The sequence below is a fragment of the Ctenopharyngodon idella genome, chromosome 14, assembly GCF_019924925.1.
Source record: "Ctenopharyngodon idella isolate HZGC_01 chromosome 14, HZGC01, whole genome shotgun sequence".
Lineage (NCBI taxonomy): Eukaryota > Metazoa > Chordata > Actinopteri > Cypriniformes > Xenocyprididae > Ctenopharyngodon > Ctenopharyngodon idella.
Window position 1 is genome coordinate 24,089,275 of NC_067233.1, and position 27,840 is coordinate 24,117,114.

The 27,840-nt window shown below is 40.2% G+C and overlaps 4 protein-coding genes across 4 annotated transcripts; all 4 read right to left on the bottom strand.

The window, feature by feature from the left end:
* LOC127494255 (protocadherin beta-7-like) lies at nucleotides 1-11,210 on the bottom strand. The gene is made up of 3 exons (XM_051859999.1): nucleotides 10,068-11,210; nucleotides 5,839-5,874; nucleotides 1-3,637 (listed from the first exon to the last, which is right to left on the bottom strand). The coding sequence occupies exons 1-2, from the start codon at nucleotides 11,067-11,069 to the stop codon at nucleotides 5,863-5,865; spliced, it is 1,014 nt and encodes a 337-aa protein (XP_051715959.1). The 5' UTR covers nucleotides 11,070-11,210; the 3' UTR covers nucleotides 1-3,637; nucleotides 5,839-5,862.
* Nucleotides 8,636-19,216, bottom strand: LOC127494258 (protocadherin alpha-C2-like). The gene is made up of 2 exons (XM_051860003.1): nucleotides 19,081-19,216; nucleotides 8,636-9,818 (listed from the first exon to the last, which is right to left on the bottom strand). The coding sequence occupies exon 2, from the start codon at nucleotides 9,584-9,586 to the stop codon at nucleotides 8,636-8,638; it is 951 nt and encodes a 316-aa protein (XP_051715963.1). The 5' UTR covers nucleotides 9,587-9,818; nucleotides 19,081-19,216.
* On the bottom strand, nucleotides 13,185-27,673 carry LOC127494804 (protocadherin alpha-C2-like). Its single transcript, XM_051860960.1, is given in 3 exon segments — nucleotides 13,185-14,345; nucleotides 26,246-27,088; nucleotides 27,090-27,673. Coding segments are annotated over 3 exon segments (2,415 nt in total). The 5' UTR covers nucleotides 27,501-27,673.
* Nucleotides 22,193-24,972, bottom strand: LOC127494256 (protocadherin alpha-C2-like). Its single transcript, XM_051860000.1, has one exon. The coding sequence runs from the start codon at nucleotides 24,593-24,595 to the stop codon at nucleotides 22,193-22,195; it is 2,403 nt and encodes an 800-aa protein (XP_051715960.1). The 5' UTR covers nucleotides 24,596-24,972.
* Nucleotides 27,674-27,840: the final 167 nt, after the last annotated feature.

Genomic DNA, 27,840 nt, shown 5'->3' on the forward strand with positions numbered 1-27,840 from the left:
TACTGTACAAACAATGTGTTTTTTATTTTTATACTCCACTGCATCTGTGCTGAATTCAGCTATAGGCTAAGTCATTTAAAAGCTAAAACATATTACAAAGTCCCATCATGTTTTATGTAGTTCTGAATTACATGGAGAATGACAGAAATCACATACTATTTTCAATGTTTTTATCTATTGTAAATATGCAGTACAAATATATCAGCAGATACTTATGAGCAAAAAGGGTCTGGTGAGTTTCTCCAAGGCAGATCATGGATGCATTCAGCTTTAGGAAGACTATTTGTCTGCTTTAGAGCACAAATGCTGGTAGAAAATGCATGTTTGATAAATCGGATAACGGCTCAGAGGGAGAATGAAGAAGAATTGTATGGGACTAGAGGGCATAAGAGATGATCGCTTTATATAGACAGCCCATTTTTATATCACAAAATGAGGCTTTTGGGTAAATTAATTCTAGCCACTTTTCTGGGCAGTGAGAGATGGGTGACCTACTTATAGCTGCTCACACTGACAGACATGAAATCACAGAAAAAACACCTTTATATTTCATCACAAAAATGCATCTCTCTGATCATCTCAGATAATGCTATGTTCATGTCTGAGAATTAGCCACATTTTCTGAGACAGCTAGCTAAGAGCCTTGAAATGATTACTTCCTGTTTATTAAAATATCACATGTAAACACCCAGCATTTGTTCCTCTAGAACAGAAAATAAAAGGAGAATGTATTTTGTAATGATGCATTGCTTTGACAAGTTGGTCACCAAATTCACCCCATGACATGCTGACCTCTTGACCTGCCTGGGGAAGCTGCCATACCCTCAGAAAGTTATGATTATACCATGATTTTATCATAAATTACATATCAGAAAAACAACAATACCATATTGTTCACTGAAATAAAATACTGATGTCCATATATTCTGCAATATAGACAGCAAATAGAAAACATTAACAACAAAAAAGCAGCAATATGAAAGTTTATATTAATACATAAATATTAATACATAACCTTAACATAGAAAATAAAAATGTACAAAATGAAAAAAAGAAAATTTTACAATTATGCTAAATTGTCTTTTTTCAAAGCATTTTCATGAGTATTAAACAAACACATTCCATAATATTAGATCATAATAATTATATAGCCTATGAATATGAAAAGTAAACAATAACAGTTGTCATCTTTTCTTGTTTTAAAGCAAGTTAAGTCATCCACCTTGAGTGCTCTTTACATTTAGCCTTATTTTAAAGATTTAGTGAAGGCTGACTGAACTCTTTACTGTCTCCATCTCTTAAATAGTGTGGTGTTTTTATACATGCCAAAAAGGAGTAACCCACTAATTAACATCTCAGAAGTAAATGTGTTTTTATGTGAGATCTTGGGCATCAGAGAATGGCTATAATGAGTCTCATCATTTAAGAAACGACTGTGACCTTCAAATGCCTCTGCACTATGACATCACTGTGCTGTGTCTGCGTTTGTGCATTTATGAATGTCACCAGACACCGAGGTTACATCAGATCCCCATGCCAGGAATACTGGATCCAGTCTCTTTTGTCTGGTATCCAAAACCAGTCGGAGTCTTGTCTGATTCACAAAATCAGTATTTTGTCTGGTACCCAAGTCTGAGAGGTTGACAGAGGAAGCCATGAATTAGCAGAAATAAGCAGGGTTTATTGAATAATCTTTGTCTGACCAGCACAAATAAAACAGTTTATATATATACCAAAATGCTTCACAACATCATCCCATAAAACCTTGAAATTGCGATATTCCCTCTTATCTCTTATTCGTGAAATGCCACAATCAAAGGATTAAAAATAGTAGCAAGCACTGCAAATAATAATATAAAAATATAATAAAATTGACAAATGATTAAATGATAAATGGCATAATCAAATGAGAAATTTGATAAATGGTTAATGGTTATACATGATAATAAAACTAAAAGAAGAAAATAAAATGTATGGTTGCTCTCTTAAAGCTACACACACACATACCGAAACAGATCCTTAGATCCTTCAACACAGAGAAAGCAGTCATGGTTATTTTACAGCCTTCACTACACTCATAGAAAATCATATCAGATTCAGGAGAGATCATAATAACAACGGTTCTCCGTTCTCTACACGTTCTTTGTCAGATCAGTGCTTTGATTCAACTTGATTCTTTACAAACTGAAACTCAAAATACTGACACAAACAGCAACACTGGCATAATACAACATTACAGAGAAGAGCAAAGACTATAAGGCACAACAAATCAATTTTGCTGTGACCTATTCTGAATACACTTCTATTATTCTGATAGAAGTCTTTATGAGATCCAAGAAAACACATAAGAAATGCTTTATACATCTGTTGTAGGGAAAGAGAAGCTTTCAATGTCCAAACTTAGTCTAGCGCGAAATCTCTCCACAGGTCTGCATCATCTGAATCCTCTTTGTGCTTGTACAGTATCTCTCACATTGCGAAAATAACATCCCATTAATCTTTTTTTTTTTTTTTTTTTTCAGTAAAAATATCTAAACATGCATGAAACCAGATATATTTACATGAGAAGCAAAATGCATGAGATTAATTGCACTTCAGAACATGTATGTCCAATATAAATATTTTGTAATGTCATTTTCAGTCTTTTTTCCCTTGTGTTTTGTAAATTTAGCGAGGTTTACACTTTAAAAGATTTGCTTATTAGGCAATTTAATCTTATTTCAAGGATATTTAGATATTTCTACTAGAAAAAAAGACAAATCTACAGATTAAAAATGGGATTTTTTGCAATCAGTGTCCACGTCAGATCATGTGAGAATATTCTGGTAATAATTTCTCTCTCCATTGTCACTATAGTCACTATATACATAATGAAGATCTAACATGGAGCTTTAACCATGCAAACACAAGCACACTGGTTTTGCAGAAAAGTTTCTTTGATAAAGACATGAGCTGTGCTGTTTGAAGATATGCATGCGTGTGTGTGTGTGTGTGTGTGTGTGTGTGTGTGTGTGTGTGTGTGTGTGTGTGTGTGTGTGTGTGCGTGCGTGTTTTTGTGACATCAGGACACAAATTTGTATAATGACATGGGTATGACATAGGTTTTACAAGGAGAGAGTGACTTATGAGGACATTACCCCATGTCCCCATTTTTCAAAAGGCTTATAAATCATACAGAATGAGTTTTTTTGAGAAAGCAAAAATGTGCCAGTTACCTGTGATGGGTAGGTTTAGTAGTGTAGGGGGATAGAAAATACGTTACAGTATAAAAACCATTACGCCTATGGAATGTCCCCACAATTCACAAAAACAAACGTGTGTGTGTGTGTGTGTGTGTGTGTGTGTTCACAGACCCAGTCAAAGTCCAATCCTGACCGCTCAAGTGTAAGAGTATCTCATCTTTGTCATTCCTCTGGTAAGATCGTCCATGGGCTTGTTGGGAAAAGCGAGGGCAAAACTCTCCAAACACTGACGTGAAGATGAAGGCATCATTCAGGGTTCGTTCCATCTCTGTAGAATGGTGCAGGTGGATGTAATTGATGCAGGTGAACAGACATGCAGGTTGATGGAATGTGTTCTCCAGCAGTAACGCCGGGGATGGTCCTCAGGTGGAACTGCTGCTGGTGGTGGTGGATGCCTGTGAAGGAGAAAGAAAAACTGGACATGAGAGGCTGGACTTCAGATGTTATTTATATTGTGATACGTCTCATGCAACCAAGGCCTGTCACTCAAATAAAAGGCTTCAGGCAAAACAGAAGGTGGAACCTTGGTTTGATTGACAGGTGACGGGGGGTGGGTTGATCAATGAGAACCATGCTCAGATATCAAGTGAGGGTGGTTGGGATGATGGAAGGGCAGCGAGCTGAAAAGTGGGTGGTTGTTGTAATACGTTTCCCATCACTCTGATTCATTTGTGAAGAGAAATTCAACAGAACCAGCATGTGAACTTGGAATCCACCAGTCAATTCACCAACCATTCAAACACACAAGTAGACAAACCATCCAACACACAGGCTGAGGAGCTCATAATGATGTTTAGTATAGATGAACAGTCAGTACATATATTGTTAAAACCCACATCATGCACTAGAGCCGTTTTTGCTAAAAACACTCTTGCTAATCGTTGTTTAAAGGAATGTAATTCTGCCATTTAGAATCTGCCTTTTTTTTTTTTTTTTTTTTTTTGGGGGGGACACAAAATCCTATATATACTGTACACTGCCATTCAAACGTTTGGGATTAAAAAAAAACAGTAATATTGTGAAATATTATTACAATTTAAAATAACTATTTTCTATTTGAATATATTTAAAAATTTAATTTAGTCTTGTGATAAAAGCTGAATTTTCAGCATCATTACTCCACTCTTCAGTGTCACATGATCCTTTAGAAATCATTCTAATATGCTGATTTGCTGCTCAAGAAACATTAATTATTATTATCAATGTTGAAAACAGTTGTGTACAATTTTTTTTCAGGACTCTTTGATGAATAGAAAGTTCAAAAGAACAGCATTTATTTGAAATGGAATCTTTTGGAACATTATAAATGTTATTTACTGTCACTTTTGATCAATTTAATGCATCCTTGATGAATAAAATTATTAATTTCTTAAAAAAAAAAAATTAAAAAAAAAAAACTTACTAACCCCAAACATTTGAACAGTATAGTGTATAGTTACAAAAGCTTTCTATTTCAGATAAATGCTGGGTTTTTTTAACTATTCTTTAAAGAATCCTGAAAAAAGCATGTACACAACTGTTTTCAACATTGGTAATAATATATGTTTCTTGAGCAGTAAATCAGCATATTAGAATGATTTCTGAAGGATCATGTGATGTGACACTGAAGACTGGAGTAATGATGCTGAAAATTCAAATTTGCAACTTTTGGAAGGAGGTTAAAAGACATTTAACATTAAGCATCGATTTGACTACATTGACACTATCAGATGAGAACAAAACTTGAAGTGAATTGTGCTGAATAATGTCAGTATTGTCTTTTTAGAACCTCATTACAGCAGGACTTGTCTCATATTTAATTCATTTTACATCACTGATTCTGTTATTTTCCTGTATATTAGAGTGAAGCTGCTTTTAAACAATCTGTATTGTATAAAGAGCTATATAAATAAAGGTGACTTGACTTGACAGCCTCCATTCCCTGTCAATTTCATTGTAGAGGAAAGAGCAGCATAAACATTCTTCCACAAAAGAAAGTAAATAATTTGACTTGGGGTGAGTAAATGATCAGTTTTTACTTCTGGGTGAACTTTCTTTAACCAATTCAGTAATACATATTGGCACGGCATGTTAATATGAGCAACTTTTGCACCCCTAGCCACTGTCAATCAAACCAGAGTCACTGTTATTATTAGCGCTTCTGCTGGTCTGCAGGTGTCTATAAAAGTTGGGGTTTGTGAGGCTGCATATCATTTGTAGTGAAGAAAACACCAGTCTAACAATTGAGTTCCACAAGTGGAAACAAATGCACACACTGTGTTCATAAAGACTGCAAAGTTTAAACCTAGCAGCCTGTACATCTAAAAGGCTCAGAAGACCAAGTGAGGTGTCAAACTGAGTGTTGATGTTGACCTGTTGAAGCATTTATCTGCATCTAAACTGTGATTATGAACAGGCCTCAGGAAACAAAACTGATTTGAATTCAGTTGTATAAATTGGTTCATTGGCTCCTCCTACAACAGGACAAGGCAAACTCTACTGACAAAAAACACCAACCACAAAGAGAAACAGAGAAACACATATTTCAGTAAAGATCAATGGGCCCTGGGATCAGGTGCTCCAGAAATCGAGAAATGGTGAAGTCAGGGCTGCATACCTCCAGCGGGAGAAGGGACCTCGTTCATTTTGAGTACTTTAAAACGGAAACAAAAACAGAGACACACATTTCAATATATAGCTTATGGCACAAACATTTTTGATGAATTTCACTGAACAGAGTAGTCTGTCAACAACAAAAATAAAAAATGAATCTACATCAGTCCTGTAGTCTAAGATTGTTTCAAAAGCTCTACAGTGCATTAACAAATCAAATCAGGAAAAGACAGATAAAAAGTTATATTGTCCTCTCCTCAGTCATTGTTTGAATTCTCAGGGACTCCAGGTAACCTGTGACACAATGTGAATAATGAAAGAGCATGACAAATCGAGAAAACAATCTACATTATGCAATTCACTAAGAAGCAGAAGAATAAGACAAGATGCATTGTTTATAAAAAATAAAAAATAAATAAAAAAAAAGAATAGAAAAGTTAAAGTGAAGTTAAAGACTTTCGCATTCTGCTTTTCAATCACTTACCTGTCCTTCAGGTGACTCTCTAACAAATGACAACAAGTTATGAAAAGCTACAGAACAACTCAATCATGCAAATAAGCAAAGCTTGATGCATACTTAACTATCCAAATACTTCTTGGGGCCACTGTAATTAGATTTTTTGTCTAAATAAGCTCATAAATCTGTGTGGAGTCCAACATGACATCAGAATATAAAGAGATTTAAGCACACATGTATCAAAGAAAGGGTTTGTGAACATCAGAACTGCAGGTGAAACAGCAGCAACAGGTCAGGAAAGTAGGTTAACCTGCTCTGAGAGAGAAGCAACACGTCACGCAACATGCTTGCACAAATGTACATTTTACACGTACTCACACACACTTAAAATCTCTTTGACTTTGACAGCTGGCTCAGCTAGAGGGAAGCTGAGACTATATGTACAACAAGTAAAATAAAAACTATGGGACTGTGGAATCAGAAGAAACAGCATAAATGCTCATATCACATATCACTTTAATTTAGTCTGAACAGATATAAGCAAACATTTTTAACTTTAAAAGTGAAAATGAACCTTGATTACTAAAAAAATGAATACTAACTCACTTAAAATGAAAAGAACAGTATCAGAAATGTACCAAAGAGACAGAAAAAACATTACAAACATACACAAACTAAAACTGTAAAGAGAACGATTGAAAAATCTTGCTTCGAAAGTGATGCAAAGAAAATTTATGAACTCAAGCATAGCCTCACTGACCCCATACAAGATGGGAAGCTGGGAAAGTTGTCAATGTGCACATGAAAGGCAGAAGCTGAAAAAAGTGGAGGCATGAAAAAGTGTTTGGCCAACGGTTGAAAGGTCAAATTGTATTCTCTGCTGTCTGGCTTCTTTGAAGGACTAGTTTACATGTTAACATTACATGGGCCTACCTGTAGAGTAGATGCAGCTGAGTCGCTGGTCTCGGTCAGTCCTGTGCTCCTCGGTATACTGGACACGATGTATCTCGCTCCCTTTGGCACAGGCTGTCTGACCACTAGCTTTCCTTTCCTCGTCTCTGCTAGAAATAAACTGTACCAGTAGGCATCGTTGGAGACCAGAGTGGAATCCGCGATGGTCGAGTTCCTCTCGCTGATCACACTGTTCCTGCACGGAGGAGCCGCTTTGCTGGGCTTCGCTTTCTGACACTTCAGCACGATGGTGACCAGTATAGTGATGAGTAAAAGAAATGACACAGAGCCCAGTCCGATCACCAGATACAGGTTCAAATCGGAGAAGATGTCATATTCCAAAGGCACCTCAGTGTAGGTTTTAAGGGCGGTCTCCACCGTGGACAGTTTGATGGTGACTGTAGCAGAGAGCGCGGGCTCTCCGTTGTCCTTGGCGATCACCACCAGCCGCTGGTCTCGCGAGTCTCTGTAACTGAACATTCTCATGGTCCGGATCTCTCCGTTGTATTGATCCAAGCTGAATAATGTGGCGTCGGTGTTCTGGAGGAACTGGTACGTGATTCGAGAGTTGTGCACTGAATCAGAGTCTATGGCGATGACTTTGGCTATCAGAGTTCCTTTATCGGTGGATCTCGGGATCTTTTCCTTCACCTCCGAGCCGTGCGCGCGCCATGGAGACACTATAAGCGGTGTGTTGTCGTTCTGATCCATGATAATAATGTGAACGGTCACGTTACTGCTGAGCGGAGGAACACCAGAGTCTCTGGCCTCGATGTGGAAAAGAAACTCCTTCTCTATCTCATAGTCAAACGTCTTTAGCGCGTAAAGATTGCCGTTCTCTGGGTTAATGGAGAACAGCATGGACATGGAGGTGTTCGCTATTTCCTTCTCTATTATAAAATAAACTAGATACTGATTTTCATGGAGATCTGGGTCTATAGCAGTTAAAGAGCTCAGTGAAGCTCCAAGCGCGTTATTCTCCATAACAGGTATCGTGTAGAATGTCTGTGGGAACTGAGGAACATTGTCATTAACGTCCAGTAGCTCTAAAGTTATAGTTTCATTATCAGATAACGGCGGGTTGCCCCTGTCAGTCACGGTAATAGTGATGTCATATTCGGGAACCTTTTCACGGTCTAACGGTTCTGAAACTAATAATTCATAATAATTATCAGACGATTCTTTGAGCGCAAAAGGTAAATCATCAGAAATATGAATATCTACCTGTCCATTTTCTCCTGAGTCTTTATCACTCACACTAACAACTGCAATTACTGTATTTACAGGTACATCTTCTTTAACTGGACTTGAGAATGATTTTATGGAAATTTCAGGATGATTGTCATTCATATCTGTGATTAAAATCTTTACTTTACACTTTCCAGAAAGACTATTAGCTTCCTTTATCTGTTGCTATAATTTCCATATCATAGATCCTGAAATCCTCATAATTAATCATTTCTTTCACTCTGATTTCACCATTGTTAGGATTCAGACTGAATGTCTGCTGCGTTTTCTCTGATGTGTACAAGCTATAAGAGTAAAGTAAATCTGAATTTGAGCCCTCGTCTTTATCTGTGGCGTTTAATTTCACTACAAGGCTTCCAATAGGCGAGTTTTCTGTTAGATTTATAGTGTAACTGTCTTTATCGAATTGAGGGGCGTTGTCATTCGTGTCCAGAACGCGCACAATAATGCTAGCCGTGCCAGAGCGCGCGGGGACTCCTCCATCCACAGCAGTGAGGATCAGATTATGTATGGCCTGCTCCTCGCGATCTAAGGCTTTTTTCAGTATTAAATCAGCAAATTTTGAACCATCCCTCCCTGTCTGTATTTCAATATCAAAATTTGCACTCTCACTCAAATGATAACTTTTAATGGAATTTGAACCAATATCAGGGTCAACCGCATTACTAAGAGAAAACCTCTCGCCAGCAGCTGTAGATTCAGAGATGTCCAAATTAATCGTATCCCTACGAAAGTAAGGCGCGTTGTCGTTAATATCCATTATTTCCAATTCAATGTTAAATATACGAACTGGGTTTTCCAGTATGACTTCCATTTTTAAGTAACATACTGTTTTTGATGTGCAAAGATACTCTCTGTCAATGCGCTCCAAAATAAACAGGTCTCCGGTGTCTTTGTTCACATCTAGATATTTCTTATTTGCAAGGATATCTAACCTGATTTTTCGTCTTCCCAACGTTTGCACATCGATTCCTAAATCTGCAGCCAAATTAGCAACCACAGAGCCTACCTCCATCTCCTCTGGAACAGAATAATGGGTGACAGAAGACGCAGTGTAAACGAGTGCCGAAAGCAGAAGAAATGTTGCGTACTCCATTCTGTCAGTGAAGCGTGTTGTCTTTGCAAGCCCAAAACACAGCTGTCCTTAACAATGATAATGATCGCAAATGAAAGACATTCGGTGTATTCCTATATTGTCATAGTCTTTACCTGCATTCTAAGGAAGTATCACAGTGTTATTCGATGGAGAAAGCCAGAAGCACTTGCATCCCCGCACGCTTTTTATAAAGACTCGCCGCGTCGTCGGTGAGCAAGAACTGTCATGGCGTCTACAAAATAAATAAATAAATAAATAAAATCGTCCGTTTTGTTGGGGCACAGCGACACGTTGAGTATGTTTTGAAGAATTACGACCAATATATAATATAAAGTCAAGATTACATATAACTAAAATAATCTTCATAATCAGAGCAGAAATGTGTGAACTAAAAATGTGAATGAAATAATAAAGTCCTACGTCATTTGAAAGAAATATTGAACTTAGAATTCAAATGTATTTTTAATGCAGCTCAAGTTACCTGTAGAGTAGATGCAGCTGAGTCGCTGGTCTCGGTCAGTCCTGTGCTCCTCGGTATACTGGACACGATGTATCTCGCTCCCTTTGGCACAGGCTGTCTGACCACCAGCTTTCCTTTCCTCGTCTCTGCTAGAAATAAACTGTACCAGTAGGCATCGTTGGAGACCAGAGTGGAATCCGCGATGGTCGAGTTCCTCTCGCTGATCACACTGTTCCTGCACGGAGGAGCCGCTTTGCTGGGCTTCGCTTTCTGACACTTCAGCACGATGGTGACCAGTATAGTGATGAGTAAAAGAAATGACACAGAGCCCAGTCCGATCACCAGATACAGGTTCAAATCGGAGAAGATGTCATATTCCAAAGGCACCTCAGTGTAGGTTTTAAGGGCGGTCTCCATCGTGGACAGTTTGATGGTGACTGTAGCAGAGAGCGCGGGCTCTCCGTTGTCCTTGGCGATCACCACCAGACGCTGGTCTCGCGAGTCTCTGTAACTGAACATTCTCATGGTCCGGATCTCTCCGTTGTATTGATCCAAGCTGAATAATGTGGCGTCGGTGTTCTGGAGGAACTGGTACGTGATTCGAGAGTTGTGCACTGAATCAGAGTCTATGGCGATGACTTTGGCTATCAGAGTTCCTTTATCGGTGGATCTCGGGATCTTTTCCTTCACCTCCGAACCGTGCGCGCGCCACGGAGACACTATAAGCGGTGTGTTGTCGTTCTGATCCATGATAATAATGTGAACGGTCACGTTACTGCTGAGCGGAGGAACACCAGAGTCTCTGGCCTCGATGTGGAAAAGAAACTCCTTCTCTATCTCATAGTCAAACGTCTTAAGCGCGTAAAGATTGCCGTTCTCTGGGTTAATGGAGAACAGCATGGACATGGAGGTGTTCGCTATTTCCTTCTCTATTATAAAATAAACTAGATACTGATTTTCGTGGAGATCTGGGTCTATAGCAGTTAAAGAGCTCAGTGAAGCTCCAGGCGCGTTATTCTCCATAACAGGTATCGTGTAGAATGTCTGTGGGAACTGAGGAACATTGTCATTAACGTCCAGTAGCTCTAAAGTTATAGTTTCATTATCAGATAACGGCGGGTTGCCCCTGTCAGTCACGGTAATAGTGATGTCATATTCTGGAACCTTTTCACGGTCTAACGGTTCTGAAACTAATAATTCATAATAATTATCAGATGATTCTTTGAGCGCAAAAGGTAAATCATTAGAAATATGAATATCTACCTGTCCATTTTCTCCTGAGTCTTTATCACTCACACTAACAACTGCAATTACTGTATTTACAGGTACATCCTCTTTAACTGGACTTGTGAATGATTTTATGGAAATTTCAGGATGATTGTCATTCATATCTGTGACTAAAATCTTTACTTTGCACTTTCCAGAAAGACTATTAGCTGCTTTATCTGTTGCTATAATTTCCATATCATAGATCCTAAAATCCTCGTAATTAATCATTTCTTTCACTCTGATTTCACCATTGTTAGGATTCAGACTGAATGTCTGCTGCGTTTTCTCTGAAGTATATAAACTAAAAGAGTAAAATATATCCGAATTTGTTCCTTCATCTTTATCTGTGGCGTTTAATTTCACTACAAGGCTTCCAATAGGAGAGTTTTCTGTTAGATTTATAGTGTAACTGTCTTTATCGAATTGAGGGGCGTTGTCATTCGTGTCCAGGACGCGCACAATAATGCTAGCCGTGCCAGAGCGCGCGGGGACTCCTCCATCCACAGCAGTGAGGATCAGATTATGCGAAGCTTGTTCTTCTCTGTCTAATGACTTTTTCAGAATCAAGTCTGCAAATTTAGATCCGTCTCGTCCAGTCTGAATCTCAATACTAAAATGATCGCTTTCACTGAGATAGTATGTCTTTACAGAATTTGAACCTGTATCAGGGTCTACTGCATTAGTGAGGGAAAACCTCTCCCCTATTGCTGTTGCCTCTGATATGTCTAGATGCATCGTATCTCGTCGGAAACGTGGTGCATTATCATTTATGTCCATTATTTCAAGTTCAATATTAAACATTCGAATAGGATTCTCTAATGTGGCATCCACTTTAAGGACGCATGTTGTGACTGATTTCGATGGGCACAGATTCTCTCTGTCAATCCTTTCTAAAATGTACAGCTCCCCAGTATCTTTGTTAACGTCAAGATATTTTTTACTAGCGACGACATCCAACCGCATCTTACGTTTACTAAGACTTTTCAAATCCAATCCCAAATCAGACGCGAGATTTGCAACCACAGATCCCTCGTCCATTTCCTCGGGAATTGTGTAGTGCGTAACAGCAGATGCTGTCTGAAAAACAGCCGCAAGGAATACGAAGATCGAGACGTACCTTAACCAAAGCCGTGCTTTCGGTTCCATTGTTTTTAATTCTCGTGAAAATGCACACAGGAAGTAGTTCCAAAGTGTTCCAAATCCTGGATATGTTTAGAGAAAATAATGCAGACAAAAACATATAAAAAGAAAAACACAACTGGAATAATATATCAGAGGACGAATAGTCCTGCCCGAAAGAAAGACTGCAATGTTGTCCTGTAATACGGAACCAGCAATGGTGACGAAGGCAGTATGACTAGAAATGTATTTTCTTGGTGGACAGCGACTCTATGCGCACAGGAGCGAGGAGTGCAACACAAAGAGTAAAATTAGAAACGCGTATTAAAATCATGTTACGTTGATTAAGGATATAAATTTTAAAAAGGTTCAAACAAAATAAAAAAATCAGAATAACTGTATAATAAAGCTTTTCATATACTGTATGAAAACAAAAGCAAATGGAAAATTCATGTCAGGGTACATTTAAAATAGTGTGCCAATAAAAATACAGTAGCCTACGTTTAACGCAAGTAACAATTTTCTAATTGAATGCGCGAAACTTTCAGAGGTTTAATGCAGCTATATTATTGTTGAACAATACATAACTGCATCACACTACGTAAAAGTGATGATAAATATTTATTATCTACCTGCGGAGTATGAATTTATTGGCAAGTACAAGCAAAATATAAGCAAATGCGCATGCGCAAAGTTGAACTTTCTTCACCGGGGAAAACTGCATAATTTTAATTTGCACTTTTTAATTCACTATGTGCCATTGCTTACCTGTAGAGTAGATGCAGCTGAGTCGCTGGTCTCGGTCAGTCCTGTGCTCCTCGGTATACTGGACACGATGTATCTCGCTCCCTTTGGCACAGGCTGTCTGACCACCAGCTTTCCTTTCCTCGTCTCTGCTAGAAATAAACTGTACCAGTAGGCATCGTTGGAGACCAGAGTGGAATCCGCGATGGTCGAGTTCCTCTCGCTGATCACACTGTTCCTGCACGGAGGAGCCGCTTTGCTGGGCTTCGCTTTCTGACACTTCAGCACGATGGTGACCAGTATAGTGATGAGTAAAAGAAATGACACAGAGCCCAGTCCGATCACCAGATACAGGTTCAAATCGGAGAAGATGTCATATTCCAAAGGCACCTCAGTGTAGGTTTTAAGGGCAGTCTCTACCGTGGACAGTTTGATGGTGACTGTAGCAGAGAGCGCGGGCTCTCCGTTGTCCTTGGCGATCACCACCAGCCGCTGGTCTCGCGAGTCTCTGTAACTGAACATTCTCATGGTCCGGATCTCTCCGTTGTATTGATCCAAGCTGAATAATGTGGCGTCGGTGTTCTGGAGGAACTGGTACGTGATTCGAGAGTTGTGCACTGAATCAGAGTCTATGGCGATGACTTTGGCTATCAGAGTTCCTTTATCGGTGGATCTCGGGATCTTTTCCTTCACCTCCGAGCCGTGCGCGCGCCACGGAGACACTATAAGCGGTGTGTTGTCGTTCTGATCCATGATAATAATGTGAACGGTCACGTTACTGCTGAGCGGAGGAACACCAGAGTCTCTGGCCTCGATGTGGAAAAGAAACTCCTTCTCTATCTCATAGTCAAACGTCTTTAGCGCGTAAAGATTGCCGTTCTCTGGGTTAATGGAGAACAGCATGGACATGGAGGTGTTCGCTATTTCCTTCTCTATTATAAAATAAACTAGATACTGATTTTCGTGGAGATCTGGGTCTATAGCAGTTAAAGAGCTCAGTGAAGCTCCAAGCGCGTTATTCTCCATAACAGGTATCGTGTAGAATGTCTGTGGGAACTGAGGAACATTGTCATTAACGTCCAGAAGCTCTAAAGTTATAGTTTCATTATCAGATAACGGCGGGTTGCCCCTGTCAGTCACGGTAATAGTGATGTCATATTCTGGAACCTTTTCACGGTCTAACGGTTCTGAAACTAATAATTCATAATAATTATCAGACGATTCTTTGAGCGCAAAAGGTAAATCATCAGAAATATGAATATCTACCTGTCCATTTTCTCCTGAGTCTTTATCACTCACACTAACAACTGCAATTACTGTATTTACAGGTACATCCTCTTTAACTGGACTTGAGAATGATTTTATGGAAATTTCAGGATGATTGTCATTCATATCTGTGATTAAAATCTTTACTTTGCACTTTCCAGAAAGACTATTAGTTCCTTTATCTGTTGCTATAATTTCCATATCATAGATCCTGAAATCCTCATAATTAATCATTTCTTTCACTCTGATTTCACCATTGTTAGGATTCAGACTGAATGTCTGCTGCGTTTTCTCTGATGTGTACAAACTATAAGAGTAAAGTAAATCTGAATTTGAGCCCTCGTCTTTATCTGTGGCGTTTAATTTCACTACAAGGCTTCCAATAGGAGAGTTTTCTGTTAGATTTATAGTGTAACTGTCTTTATCGAATTGAGGGGCGTTGTCATTCGTGTCCAGAACGCGCACAATAATGCTAGCCGTGCCAGAGCGCGCGGGGACTCCTCCATCCACAGCAGTGAGGATCAGATTATGTGAAGCTTGTTCTTCTCTGTCTAAAGGCTTTTTCAGAATCAAATCAGCAAATTTTGACCCGTCCCTCCCTGTTTGTATTTCAATGTCGAAATGTTCACTCTCACTCAAATAATACGTTTTTATCGAATTCGAGCCAATATCGGGATCCACTGCATTACTGAGCGAGAATCTCTCTCCGGCTGCTGTAGATTCTGATATATCCAGACGGATTGTATCTCTCCGAAACTGCGGAGCATTATCATTTATATCCACAATTTCAATTTCAATGTTAAACATGCGCACAGGATTCTCGAGTGTGACTTCCATTTTGATGAAACATGTTGTTGCTGTTTTTGTTGTACAGAGATATTCTCTATCCATCTTTTCTAATATATAGAGCTCTCCTGTTTCTTTATTGACATCGAGATATTTTTTGTTAGATCTAATATCGAGCCGCATTTTTCGTCTGCTCAGCGTTTTCACATCCAGTCCCAAATCTGAGGCTAAATTAGCCACAACAGAGCCTTCCTCCATTTCTTCTGGAATAGAATAGTGAGTAACAGAGGACGCGGTGTCCAAAATGACGGAGAAAAACAGAAGGACCATTACATACCTCCAAAACTGTGACTTTGCCCATCCCTCCATTCTCTAACGTTTGAGATATTTGTATTCCTCGCGATAATGAAATGATCGGGAAACGAATGGGACTCACAACGAAGCTCTTGTCATGGCGCGCTCCTTTGTGCGCTTTCCATCTACAGAAATCTGTCATGGCGACTGTTATTAATATGACCAAAAGCGTTTTCTTAGAGAACAGCGACGCTCAGTGAGTTTGGCCTGAACATACACAGTGAGAAGAGCACAGCTTTGTGTACAGTAAGTACTCTTCGATTTTACGCGTTATTTATGTTTTATGATGCTTTTTGCTGTTTTATTAGAAGCCCGAGAAAATGTGTGATATTAAGCCTCAAAAATGAAGAATGCAAAGGACAAAACAGTCTCTGTAAAATATGGAAAATGAGAATAAATTAAAATAATTAAAACGTGAAGGGATGAAAAATCCTCTAATATTTTCTCAACCTGACAAACAAGGATTATGGTCTACCAGTGCGCATGCACCACTTCTTCTCTAAAAATCTAAAAGAAAATTGTGCGTGAAAAGTTATGTAAATCTCTCTTTGATTATTGATGTGGATCGTCTCACCTGTAGAGTAGATGCAGCTGAGTCGCTGGTCTCGGTCAGTCCTGTGCTCCTCGGTATACTGGACACGATGTATCTCGCTCCCTTTGGCACAGGCTGTCTGACCACCAGCTTTCCTTTCCTCGTCTCTGCTAGAAATAAACTGTACCAGTAGGCATCGTTGGAGACCAGAGTGGAATCCGCGATGGTCGAGTTCCTCTCGCTGATCACACTGTTCCTGCACGGAGGAGCCGCTTTGCTGGGCTTCGCTTTCTGACACTTCAGCACGATGGTGACCAGTATAGTGATGAGTAAAAGAAATGACACAGAGCCCAGTCCGATCACCAGATACAGGTTCAAATCGGAGAAGATGTCATATTCCAAAGGCACCTCAGTGTAGGTTTTAAGGGCGGTCTCCACCGTGGACAGTTTGATGGTGACTGTAGCAGAGAGCGCGGGCTCTCCGTTGTCCTTGGCGATCACCACCAGCCGCTGGTCTCGCGAGTCTCTGTAACTGAACATTCTCATGGTCCGGATCTCTCCGTTGTATTGATCCAAGCTGAATAATGTGGCGTCGGTGTTCTGGAGGAACTGGTACGTGATTCGAGAGTTGTGCACTGAATCAGAGTCTATGGCGATGACTTTGGCTATCAGAGTTCCTTTATCGGTGGATCTCGGGATCTTTTCCTTCACCTCCGAGCCGTGCGCGCGCCATGGAGACACTATAAGCGGTGTGTTGTCGTTCTGATCCATGATAATAATGTGAACGGTCACGTTACTGCTGAGCGGAGGAACACCAGAGTCTCTGGCCTCGATGTGGAAAAGAAACTCCTTCTCTATCTCATAGTCAAACGTCTTTAGCGCGTAAAGATTGCCGTTCTCTGGGTTAATGGAGAACAGCATGGACATGGAGGTGTTCGCTATTTCCTTCTCTATTATAAAATAAACTAGATACTGATTTTCGTGGAGATCTGGGTCTATAGCAGTTAAAGAGCTCAGTGAAGCTCCAAGCGCGTTATTCTCCATAACAGGTATCGTGTAGAATGTCTGTGGGAACTGAGGAACATTGTCATTAACGTCCAGAAGCTCTAAAGTTATAGTTTCATTATCAGATAACGGCGGGTTGCCCCTGTCAGTCACGGTAATAGTGATGTCATATTCGGGAACCTTTTCACGGTCTAACGGTTCTGAAACTAATAATTCATAATAATTATCAGACGATTCTTTGAGCGCAAAAGGTAAATCATCAGAAATATGAATATCTACCTGTCCATTTTCTCCTGAGTCTTTATCACTCACACTAACAACTGCAATTACTGTATTTACAGGTACATCCTCTTTAACTGGACTTGAGAATGATTTTATGGAAATTTCAGGATGATTATCATTCATATCTGTGATTAAAATCTTTACTTTACACTTTCCAGAAAGACTATTAGTTCCCTTATCTGTTGCTATAATTTCCATATCATAGATCCTAAAATCCTCATAATTAATAATTTCTTTCACTCTGATTTCACCATTGTTAGGATTCAGACTGAATGTCTGCTGCGTTTTCTCTGATGTGTACAAACTATAAGAGTAAAGTAAATCTGAATTTGAGCCCTCGTCTTTATCTGTTGCGTTTAATTTCACTACAAGGCTTCCAATAGGCGAGTTTTCTGTTAGATTTATAGTATAACTGTCTTTATCGAATTGAGGGGCGTTGTCATTCGTGTCCAGAACGCGCACAATAATGCTAGCCGTGCCAGAGCGCGCGGGGACTCCTCCATCCACAGCAGTGAGGATCAGATTATGAACTGTTTGCTCCTCACGGTCCAAAGCTTTCTTCAAGATTAAATCAGCAAATTTCGATCCATCCCTTCCTGTCTGTATTTCGATGTTGAAATGAGCGCTGTCACTTAAGTAATACGAATTTACGGAATTGCTTCCGATATCTGGATCAAAAGCATTGTTCAAAGAAAACCTCTCCCCAGCTGAAGTAGACTCTGATATATCCAAGTGCATTGTGTCTCTCCTAAAATGTGGCGCATTATCATTGATATCAGTTATTTCTATTTCGATGTTAAACATTCGAATTGGATTTTCTATCGTAGCATCTAGCTTCAGAAAGCATATTGATTTGGAATTGCAGAGATGTTCTCTGTCTATCTTCTGCACGACATACAGCTCTCCGGTGTCTTTGTTAATGTCAAGATATTTTTTGGATGCAATCGTGTCCAAACGCATCTTCCGTCTATTTAACGTTTTAACATCCAGACCGAGATCAGCTGCTAAATTTGCAACTATTGATCCTTCCTCCATCTCCTCGGGGACAGAATAGTGAGTTACTGTAGACGCGGTCTTAAAGTAAGCGAAGAAAAGAAGAAACATCCAAACGTACCTTAAAATCCGTCTCGGGGCTCTCACAATAGAATCCATAGTTTGTGAGCTCAATGCGGTATTCTCTTAGATGCAAAAATTTCTGTTCAAAACGTACCCTGTCTTTCAAACAGACTTAGCGCTGTCAGATGAATCGAAATAATGGATTATATGTTCAGCCTTACATAAAACGACAGACTGTATACTGAACATTGGCTGCAGTGTTCTCTGCACAATAAACTGTCATGGCGACGACTGTTACCAGATATGTTTTAATGGTGAACAGCGACTCTCTGCGCTCAAAGTAGAGGAGTACACATTAATGTAGACTTTAAAAATGTATGTTACGTGATTGAGCAGCAATTTAAACATAAAATGCACATCAAATTACCCTAAAACTACTGACTGGTTTGCCTGTAAACGCAAAACATTCAGAGTCCATTGTATAAAAATCAAATCATAGCTCCAAATATTTAAATATAAAAAAAATGCACTGAAAATGAAAATCTGTCTACCTTCTTACCATGCCAGTAACAACAAGAAAAATGGCATCTTATTAAAGAAGAAATGTATATATGGGCCTACCTGTAGAGTAGATGCCGCTGAGTCGCTGGTCTCGGTCAGTCCTGTGCTCCTCGGTATACTGGACACGATGTATCTCGCTCCCTTTGGCACAGGCTGTCTGACCACCAGCTTTCCTTTCCTCGTCTCTGCTAGAAATAAACTGTACCAGTAGGCATCGTTGGAGACCAGAGTGGAATCCGCGATGGTCGAGTTCCTCTCGCTGATCACACTGTTCCTGCACGGAGGAGCCGCTTTGCTGGGCTTCGCTTTCTGACACTTCAGCACGATGGTGACCAGTATAGTGATGAGTAAAAGAAATGACACAGAGCCCAGTCCGATCACCAGATACAGGTTCAAATCGGAGAAGATGTCATATTCCAGAGGCACCTCAGTATAGGTTTTAAGGGCCGTCTCCACCGTGGACAGTTTGATGGTGACTGTAGCAGAGAGCGCGGGCTCTCCGTTGTCCTTGGCGATCACCACCAGCCGCTGGTCTCGCGAGTCTCTGTAACTGAACATTCTCATGGTCCGGATCTCTCCGTTGTATTGATCCAAGCTGAATAATGTGGCGTCGGTGTTCTGGAGGAACTGGTACGTGATTCGAGAGTTGTGCACTGAATCAGAGTCTATGGCGATGACTTTGGCTATCAGAGTTCCTTTATCGGTGGATCTCGGGATCTTTTCCTTCACCTCCGAGCCGTGCGCGCGCCACGGAGACACTATAAGCGGTGTGTTGTCGTTCTGATCCATGATAATAATGTGAACGGTCACGTTACTACTAAGCGGAGGAACACCAGAGTCTCTGGCCTCGATGTGGAAAAGAAACTCCTTCTCTATCTCATAGTCAAACGTCTTTAGCGCGTAAAGATTGCCGTTCTCTGGGTTAATGGAGAACAGCATGGACATGGAGGTGTTCGCTATTTCCTTCTCTATTATAAAATAAACTAGATACTGATTTTCGTGGAGATCTGGGTCTATAGCAGTTAAAGAGCTCAGTGAAGCTCCAAGCGCGTTATTCTCCATAACAGGTATTGTGTAGAATGTCTGTGGGAACTGAGGAACATTGTCATTAACGTCCAGAAGCTCTAAAGTTATAGTTTCATTATCAGATAACGGCGGGTTGCCCCTGTCAGTCACGGTAATAGTGATGTCATATTCTGGAACCTTTTCACGGTCTAACGGTTCTGAAACTAATAATTCATAATAATTATCAGATGATTCTTTAAGCGCAAAAGGTAAATCATCAGAAATATGAATATCTACCTGTCCATTTTCTCCTGAGTCTTTATCACTCACACTAACAACTGCAATTACTGTATTTACAGGTACATCCTCTTTAACTGGACTTGAGAATGATTTTATGGAAATTTCAGGATGATTGTCATTCATATCTGTGATTAAAATCTTTACTTTGCACTTTCCAGAAAGACTATTAGCTGCTTTATCTGTTGCTATAATTTCCATATCATAGATCCTAAAATCCTCATAATTAATCATTTCTTTCACTCTGATTTCACCATTGTTAGGATTCAGACTGAATGTCTGCTGCGTTTTCTCTGATGTGTACAAGCTATAAGAGTAAAGTAAATCTGAATTTGAGCCCTCGTCTTTATCTGTGGCGTTTAATTTCACTACAAGGCTTCCAATAGGAGAGTTTTCTGTTAGATTTATAGTGTAACTGTCTTTATCGAATTGAGGGGCGTTGTCATTCGTATCCAGAACGCGCACAATAATGCTAGCCGTGCCAGAGCGCGCGGGGATTCCTCCATCCACAGCAGTGAGGATCAGATTATGTGAAGCTTGTTCTTCTCTATCCAAAGCTTTTTTAAGAATCAAATCAGTGAATTTCGATCCATCCCGTCCGGTCTGAATCTCGATCGAAAAATGATCGCTTTCACTGAGATAGTATGTTTTAATTGAATTAACACCGATATCAGGATCCACCGCATTGTTCAAAGAGAACCGTTCTCCCACAGGCGTTGACTCTGAAATGTCTAAATGCATTGTGTCTCTTCTAAAGTGTGGAGCATTGTCGTTAATATCAACAATTTCTAACTCAATGTTAAACATTCGCACAGGGTTTTCGATCGTCGCATCCAGTTTAAGAACACACGTTGTTCCTGACTTAGTGGTGCAAATGTGCTCGCGGTCGATTCTCTCCACAATGAACAGCTCTCCTGTTTCTTTGTTAATATCCAGATATTTTTTATTTGCGAGAGTGTCGAGACGAATCTTACGTCTGCTCAGTGTTCCAACATCTAATCCCAGATCCGTTGCCAAATTAGCCACTGTAGATCCCTCATCCAATTCTTCAGGTATAGAATAATGAGTAACAGAAGATGCTGCATTCAGCAGAGAGATTACAATGATGAAGAACACGTACCTTTTCAGTGCCTTGATTTTCTTTCGAGATTCCATTTTTTCGAGTTATATTCCAGTAATTGTGAAACGTAAAACAAATAGCACGTGGTTACGAATGTAACATTTTAATTATCATGAAGCAGAACAAGCCGTTTCTCGGTGTTCATGAAAGAAGAGAGCATAAAGCTTTCTGCCAACAAAGCAGATACGTCACCAGCATTGGCTGTAATGAAAGATAACCGCAGAGGAGACGTTTTGATGGAGAACAGCGACGCTGTGCGCATTGGTTTGCGTGGCACATATAAACAGGAATTTTAGTACTAAAATACAACCACTAAATACTCTGAAAAACGCAATATATAAAATAAAACCGTTTTCATGAGATGTTAAACGACTATAGATTGTATATCAAGTCACAACATTGTCAAAGTACAATATTCATTGACATTTAAATGAGATAAAATAAACCGAAGAGGGAATATATATATATATATATATATATATATATATATATATATATATATATATATATATATATATATATATATGTGTGTGTGTGTGTGTGTGTGTGTGTTTGTGTGTGTGTGTGTGTGTGTGTGTGTGTGTGTGTGTGTGTACAAACACATCTGTTTGGCAACATAAACATTTTGTCTACGCAAAAGCGCACACAGAAGAAATCAGATGTTTAGTTAGTTTCTAAGTTTCAAAACGGTATTGTACAAAGTGATCCTGATAGGGCCTATTACAGTAACCTTTAAAAAGTAAGGTTTTATTATCTTACCTGTAGAGTAGATGCCGCTGAGTCGCTGGTCTCTGTCAGTCCTGTGCTCCTCGGTATACTGGACACGATGTATCTCGCTCCCTTTGGCACAGGCTGTCTGACCACCAGCTTTCCTTTCCTCGTCTCTGCTAGAAATAAACTGTACCAGTAGGCATCATTGGAGACCAGAGTGGAATCCGCGATGGTCGAGTTCCTCTCGCTGATCACACTGTTCCTGCACGGAGGAGCCGCTTTGCTGGGCTTCGCTTTCTGACACTTCAGCACGATGGTGACCAGTATAGTGATGAGTAAAAGAAATGACACAGAGCCCAGTCCGATCACCAGATACAGGTTCAAATCGGAGAAGATGTCATATTCCAGAGGCACCTCAGTGTAGGTTTTAAGGGCGGTCTCCACCGTGGACAGTTTGATGGTGACTGTAGCAGAGAGCGCGGGCTCTCCGTTGTCCTTGGCGATCACCACCAGCCGCTGGTCTCGCGAGTCTCTGTAACTGAACATTCTCATGGTCCGGATCTCTCCGTTGTATTGATCCAAGCTGAATAATGTGGCGTCGGTGTTCTGGAGGAACTGGTACGTGATTCGAGAGTTGTGCACTGAATCAGAGTCTATGGCGATGACTTTGGCTATCAGAGTTCCTTTATCGGTGGATCTCGGGATCTTTTCCTTCACCTCCGAGCCGTGCGCGCGCCATGGAGACACTATAAGCGGTGTGTTGTCGTTCTGATCCATGATAATAATGTGAACGGTCACGTTACTGCTGAGCGGAGGAACACCAGAGTCTCTGGCCTCGATGTGGAAAAGAAACTCCTTCTCTATCTCATAGTCAAACGTCTTTAGCGCGTAAAGATTGCCGTTCTCTGGGTTAATGGAGAACAGCATAGACATGGAGGTGTTCGCTATTTCCTTCTCTATTATAAAATAAACTAGATACTGATTTTCGTGGAGATCTGGGTCTATAGCAGTTAAAGAGCTCAGTGAAGCTCCAAGCGCGTTATTCTCCATAACAGGTATCGTGTAGAATGTCTGTGGGAACTGAGGAACATTGTCATTAACGTCCAGAAGCTCTAAAGTTATAGTTTCATTATCAGATAACGGCGGGTTGCCCCTGTCAGTCACGGTAATAGTGATGTCATATTCTGGAACCTTTTCACGGTCTAACGGTTCTGAAACTAATAATTCATAATAATTTTCAGACGATTCTTTGAGCGCAAAAGGTAAATCATCAGAAATATGAATATCTACCTGTCCATTTTCTCCTGAGTCTTTATCACTCACACTAACAACTGCAATTACTGTATTTACAGGTACATCTTCTTTAACCTGACTCTGAAATGACCTAATCGAAATTTCTGGGTGATTGTCATTCATGTCTGTAATTATAATGGATAATTTACATTGGCCAGATAATGGATGAGTTCCTTTATCTGATGCTATAACCTCCATATCGTAAATTCGAAAGTCTTCATAATTAACCATCTCTTTCACTCTAATTTCACCACTCTCAGGATTTAAACTGAAGGCTTTCTGTGTCTTCTCTGATGTATACAGACTAAATGAATATACAAGGTCGGCATTAGAACCCTCATCTAGATCTGTCGCATTTAATTTAACGACCAGGCTGCCTATGGGTGAGTTTTCAGTTAAATTGATGGTGTAGCTCTCTTGATCAAATTTAGGGGCGTTGTCATTTGCATCCAGCACACGAACGATGATACTGGCCGTGCCTGAACGCGGAGGCACTCCTCCATCCACTGCGGTCAGTATCAGATTATGAACAGCTTGGGTTTCACGATCTAGAGCCTTTTTTAAAATTAAGTCTGCAAATTTGGAACCGTCCCTCCCAGACTGAATTTCAATATCAAAGTGCTCGTTTTTGCTCAGATAATACGTTTTAACCGAGTTGGAACCGACATCAGAATCCACCGCATTACTGACAGAAAATCGCTCACCTGCTGGCGTAGATTCTGTGATATCTAAATTGATTGTGTCTCGTCTAAAATGAGGATTATTATCATTTATGTCAGTGATTTCTAGCTCTATGTAAAATATTCGCTCAGGGTTCTCGACAATAACTTCCATTTTTAAAAAACAAGTCGTTTTGGCAGGACACAGATATTCACGATCAATCTTCTCTAGTATGTACAGCTCACCTCTGTCTTTGTTTATGGCGAGGTATTTCTTACTAGCAATCACATCTAATCGGACGTTTCGTTTAATCAAAGTCTGCACGTCAAGCCCCAAATCAGTGGCTAAATTTGCCACGACAGATCCTACTTCCATCTCCTCTGGAACAGAATAATGAGTAACAGCCAGAGCCAACTGAAAAACCGCTGATAAAAGAAAAAACAGCGAGACATACCTCCTCCATGACCAGGCGTTCAAATCAGAATCCATTGTCTGATGAAATTATTATGATGCAAGGGCAAAGCAGTTCATACAGCAACAAAGCATTGGATCTGACTCCAAAAATGAGATGCAGAGAGAACTGTTAAAGAAGGGATGAAAGACGAAAAGTTTCCTCGATGTACACCGCAATATTTTGTCTAAAACCAGAGACGCACAAAACAAGGGTTCATCGCAAAACGTCCAACTGTGATTGTGACGTTGAAATTACGCTCGCAATAATAGCCTATACTCTGTGAGATACAATTTGTGAGACTACAGCGCCACTTTGCGCACAGACAGTGAGGTGCCTCAAAAATTGTGCACAAGTTATGTTAAAACACACTGACAATCTCTTAATTTATCTATATTTTTTATGATCTATTTTGTTTTTTTTACATATTTTAAAAAATAAGAGTTAAACTATTTAAATATTCTTACCTCAGAATGTGTGCTTCATGAGAAATAATGCATGTGCAAAAATTATTTAAAACGTAAGCTTTAAAATGTGATCTTACCTGTAGAGTAGATGCCGCTGAGTCGCTGGTCTCTGTCAGTCCTGTGCTCCTCGGTATACTGGACACGATGTATCTCGCTCCCTTTGGCACAGGCTGTCTGACCACCAGCTTTCCCTTTCCTCGTCTCTGCTAGAAATAAACTGTACCAGTAGGCATCGTTGGAGACCAGAGTGGAATCCGCGATGGTCGAGTTCCTCTCGCTGATCACACTGTTCCTGCACGGAAGAGCCGCTTTGCTGGGCTTCGCTTTCTGACACTTCAGCACGATGGTGACCAGTATAGTGATGAGTAAAAGAAATGACACAGAGCCCAGTCCGATCACCAGATACAGGTTCAAATCGGAGAAGATGTCATATTCCAAAGGCACCTCAGTGTAGGTTTTAAGGGCGGTCTCCACCGTGGACAGTTTGATGGTGACTGTAGCAGAGAGCGCGGGCTCTCCGTTGTCCTTGGCGATCACCACCAGCCGCTGGTCTCGCGAGTCTCTGTAACTGAACATTCTCATGGTCCGGATCTCTCCGTTGTATTGATCCAAGCTGAATAATGTGGCGTCGGTGTTCTGGAGGAACTGGTACGTGATTCGAGAGTTGTGCACTGAATCAGAGTCTATGGCGATGACTTTGGCTATCAGAGTTCCTTTATCGGTGGATCTCGGGATCTTTTCCTTCACCTCCGAGCCGTGCGCGCGCCACGGAGACACTATAAGCGGTGTGTTGTCGTTCTGATCCATGATAATAATGTGAACGGTCACGTTACTGCTGAGCGGAGGAACACCAGAGTCTCTGGCCTCGATGTGGAAAAGAAACTCCTTCTCTATCTCATAGTCAAACGTCTTTAGCGCGTAAAGATTGCCGTTCTCTGGGTTAATGGAGAACAACATGGACATGGAGGTGTTCGCTATTTCCTTCTCTATTATAAAATAAACTAGATACTGATTTTCGTGGAGATCTGGATCTATCGCAGTTAAAGAGCTCAGTGAAGCTCCAAGCGCGTTATTCTCCATAACAGGTATCGTGTAGAATGTCTGTGGGAACTGAGGAACATTGTCATTAACGTCCAGAAGCTCTAAAGTTATAGTTTCATTATTAGATAACGGCGGGTTGCCCCTGTCAGTCACGGTAATAGTGATGTCATATTCGGGAACCTTTTCACGGTCTAACGGTTCTGAAACTAATAATTCATAATAATTTTCAGACGATTCTTTGAGCGCAAAAGGTAAATCATCAGAAATATGAATATCTACCTGTCCATTTTCTCCTGAGTCTTTATCACTCACACTAACAACTGCAATTACTGTATTTACAGGTACATCTTCTTTAACTGGACTTGAGAATGATTTTATGGAAATTTCAGGATGATTGTCATTCATATCTGTGATTAAAATCTTTACTTTGCACTTTCCAGAAAGACTATTAGCTGCTTTATCTGTTGCTATAATTTCCATATCATAGATCCTGAAATCCTCATAATTAATCATTTCTTTCACTCTGATTTCACCATTGTTAGGATTCAGACTGAATGTCTGCTGCGTTTTCTCTGATGTGTACAAACTATAAGAGTAAAGTAAATCTGAATTCGAGCCCTCGTCTTTATCTGTGGCGTTTAATTTCACTACAAGGCTTCCAATAGGAAAGTTTTCTGTTAGATTTATAGTGTAACTGTCTTTATCGAATTGAGGGGCGTTGTCATTCGTGTCCAGAACGCGCACAATAATGCTAGCCGTGCCAGAGCGCGCGGGGACTCCTCCATCCACAGCAGTGAGGATCAGATTATGTGAAGCTTGTTCTTCTCTATCCAACGCTTTTTTAAGAATCAAATCAGTGAATTTCGATCCATCCCGTCCGGTCTGAATCTCGATCGAAAAATGATCGCTTTCACTGAGATAGTATGTTTTAATTGAATTAACACCGATATCAGGATCCACCGCATTGTTCAAAGAGAACCGTTCTCCCACAGGCGTTGACTCTGAAATGTCTAAATGCATTGTGGTCCCTTCTAAAGTGTGGAGCATTGTCGTTAATATCAACAATTTCTAGCTCAATATTAAACATTCGTACAGGGTTTTCGATCGTCGCATCCAGTTTAAGTACACATGTCGCTGCTGCCTTAGTGTTGCAGATGTACTCGCGGTCGATTCTCTCCACAATGAACAGCTCTCCTGTTTCTTTGTTAATATCCAGATATTTTTTATTTGCGAGAGTGTCGAGACGAATCTTACGTCTGCTCAGTGTTCCAACATCTAATCCCAGATCCGTTGCCAAATTAGCCACTATAGATCCCTCATCCAATTCTTCAGGTATAGAATAATGAGTAACAGAAGATGCTGCATTCAGCAGAGAGATTACAATGATGAAGAACACGTACCTTTTCAGTGCCTTGATTTTCTTTCGAGATTCCATTTTTTCGAGTTATATTCCAGTGATTGTGAAAGGTAAAACAAGCTTTTGGTTACGAATGTAACATTTTGATGATCAGGAAGGAGAACAAGCCGTTTCTCGGTGTTCATGAAAGAAGAGAGCATAAAGCTTTCTGCCAACAAAGCAGATACGTCACCAGCATTGGCTGTAATGAAAGATAACCGCAGAGGAGACGTTTTGATGGAGAACAGCGACGCTGTGCGCATTGGTTTGCGTGGCACATATAAACAGGAATTTTAGTACTAAAATACAACCACTAAATTCTCTGAAAAACGCAATATATAAAATAAAACCGTTTTCATGAGATGTTAAATGACTATAG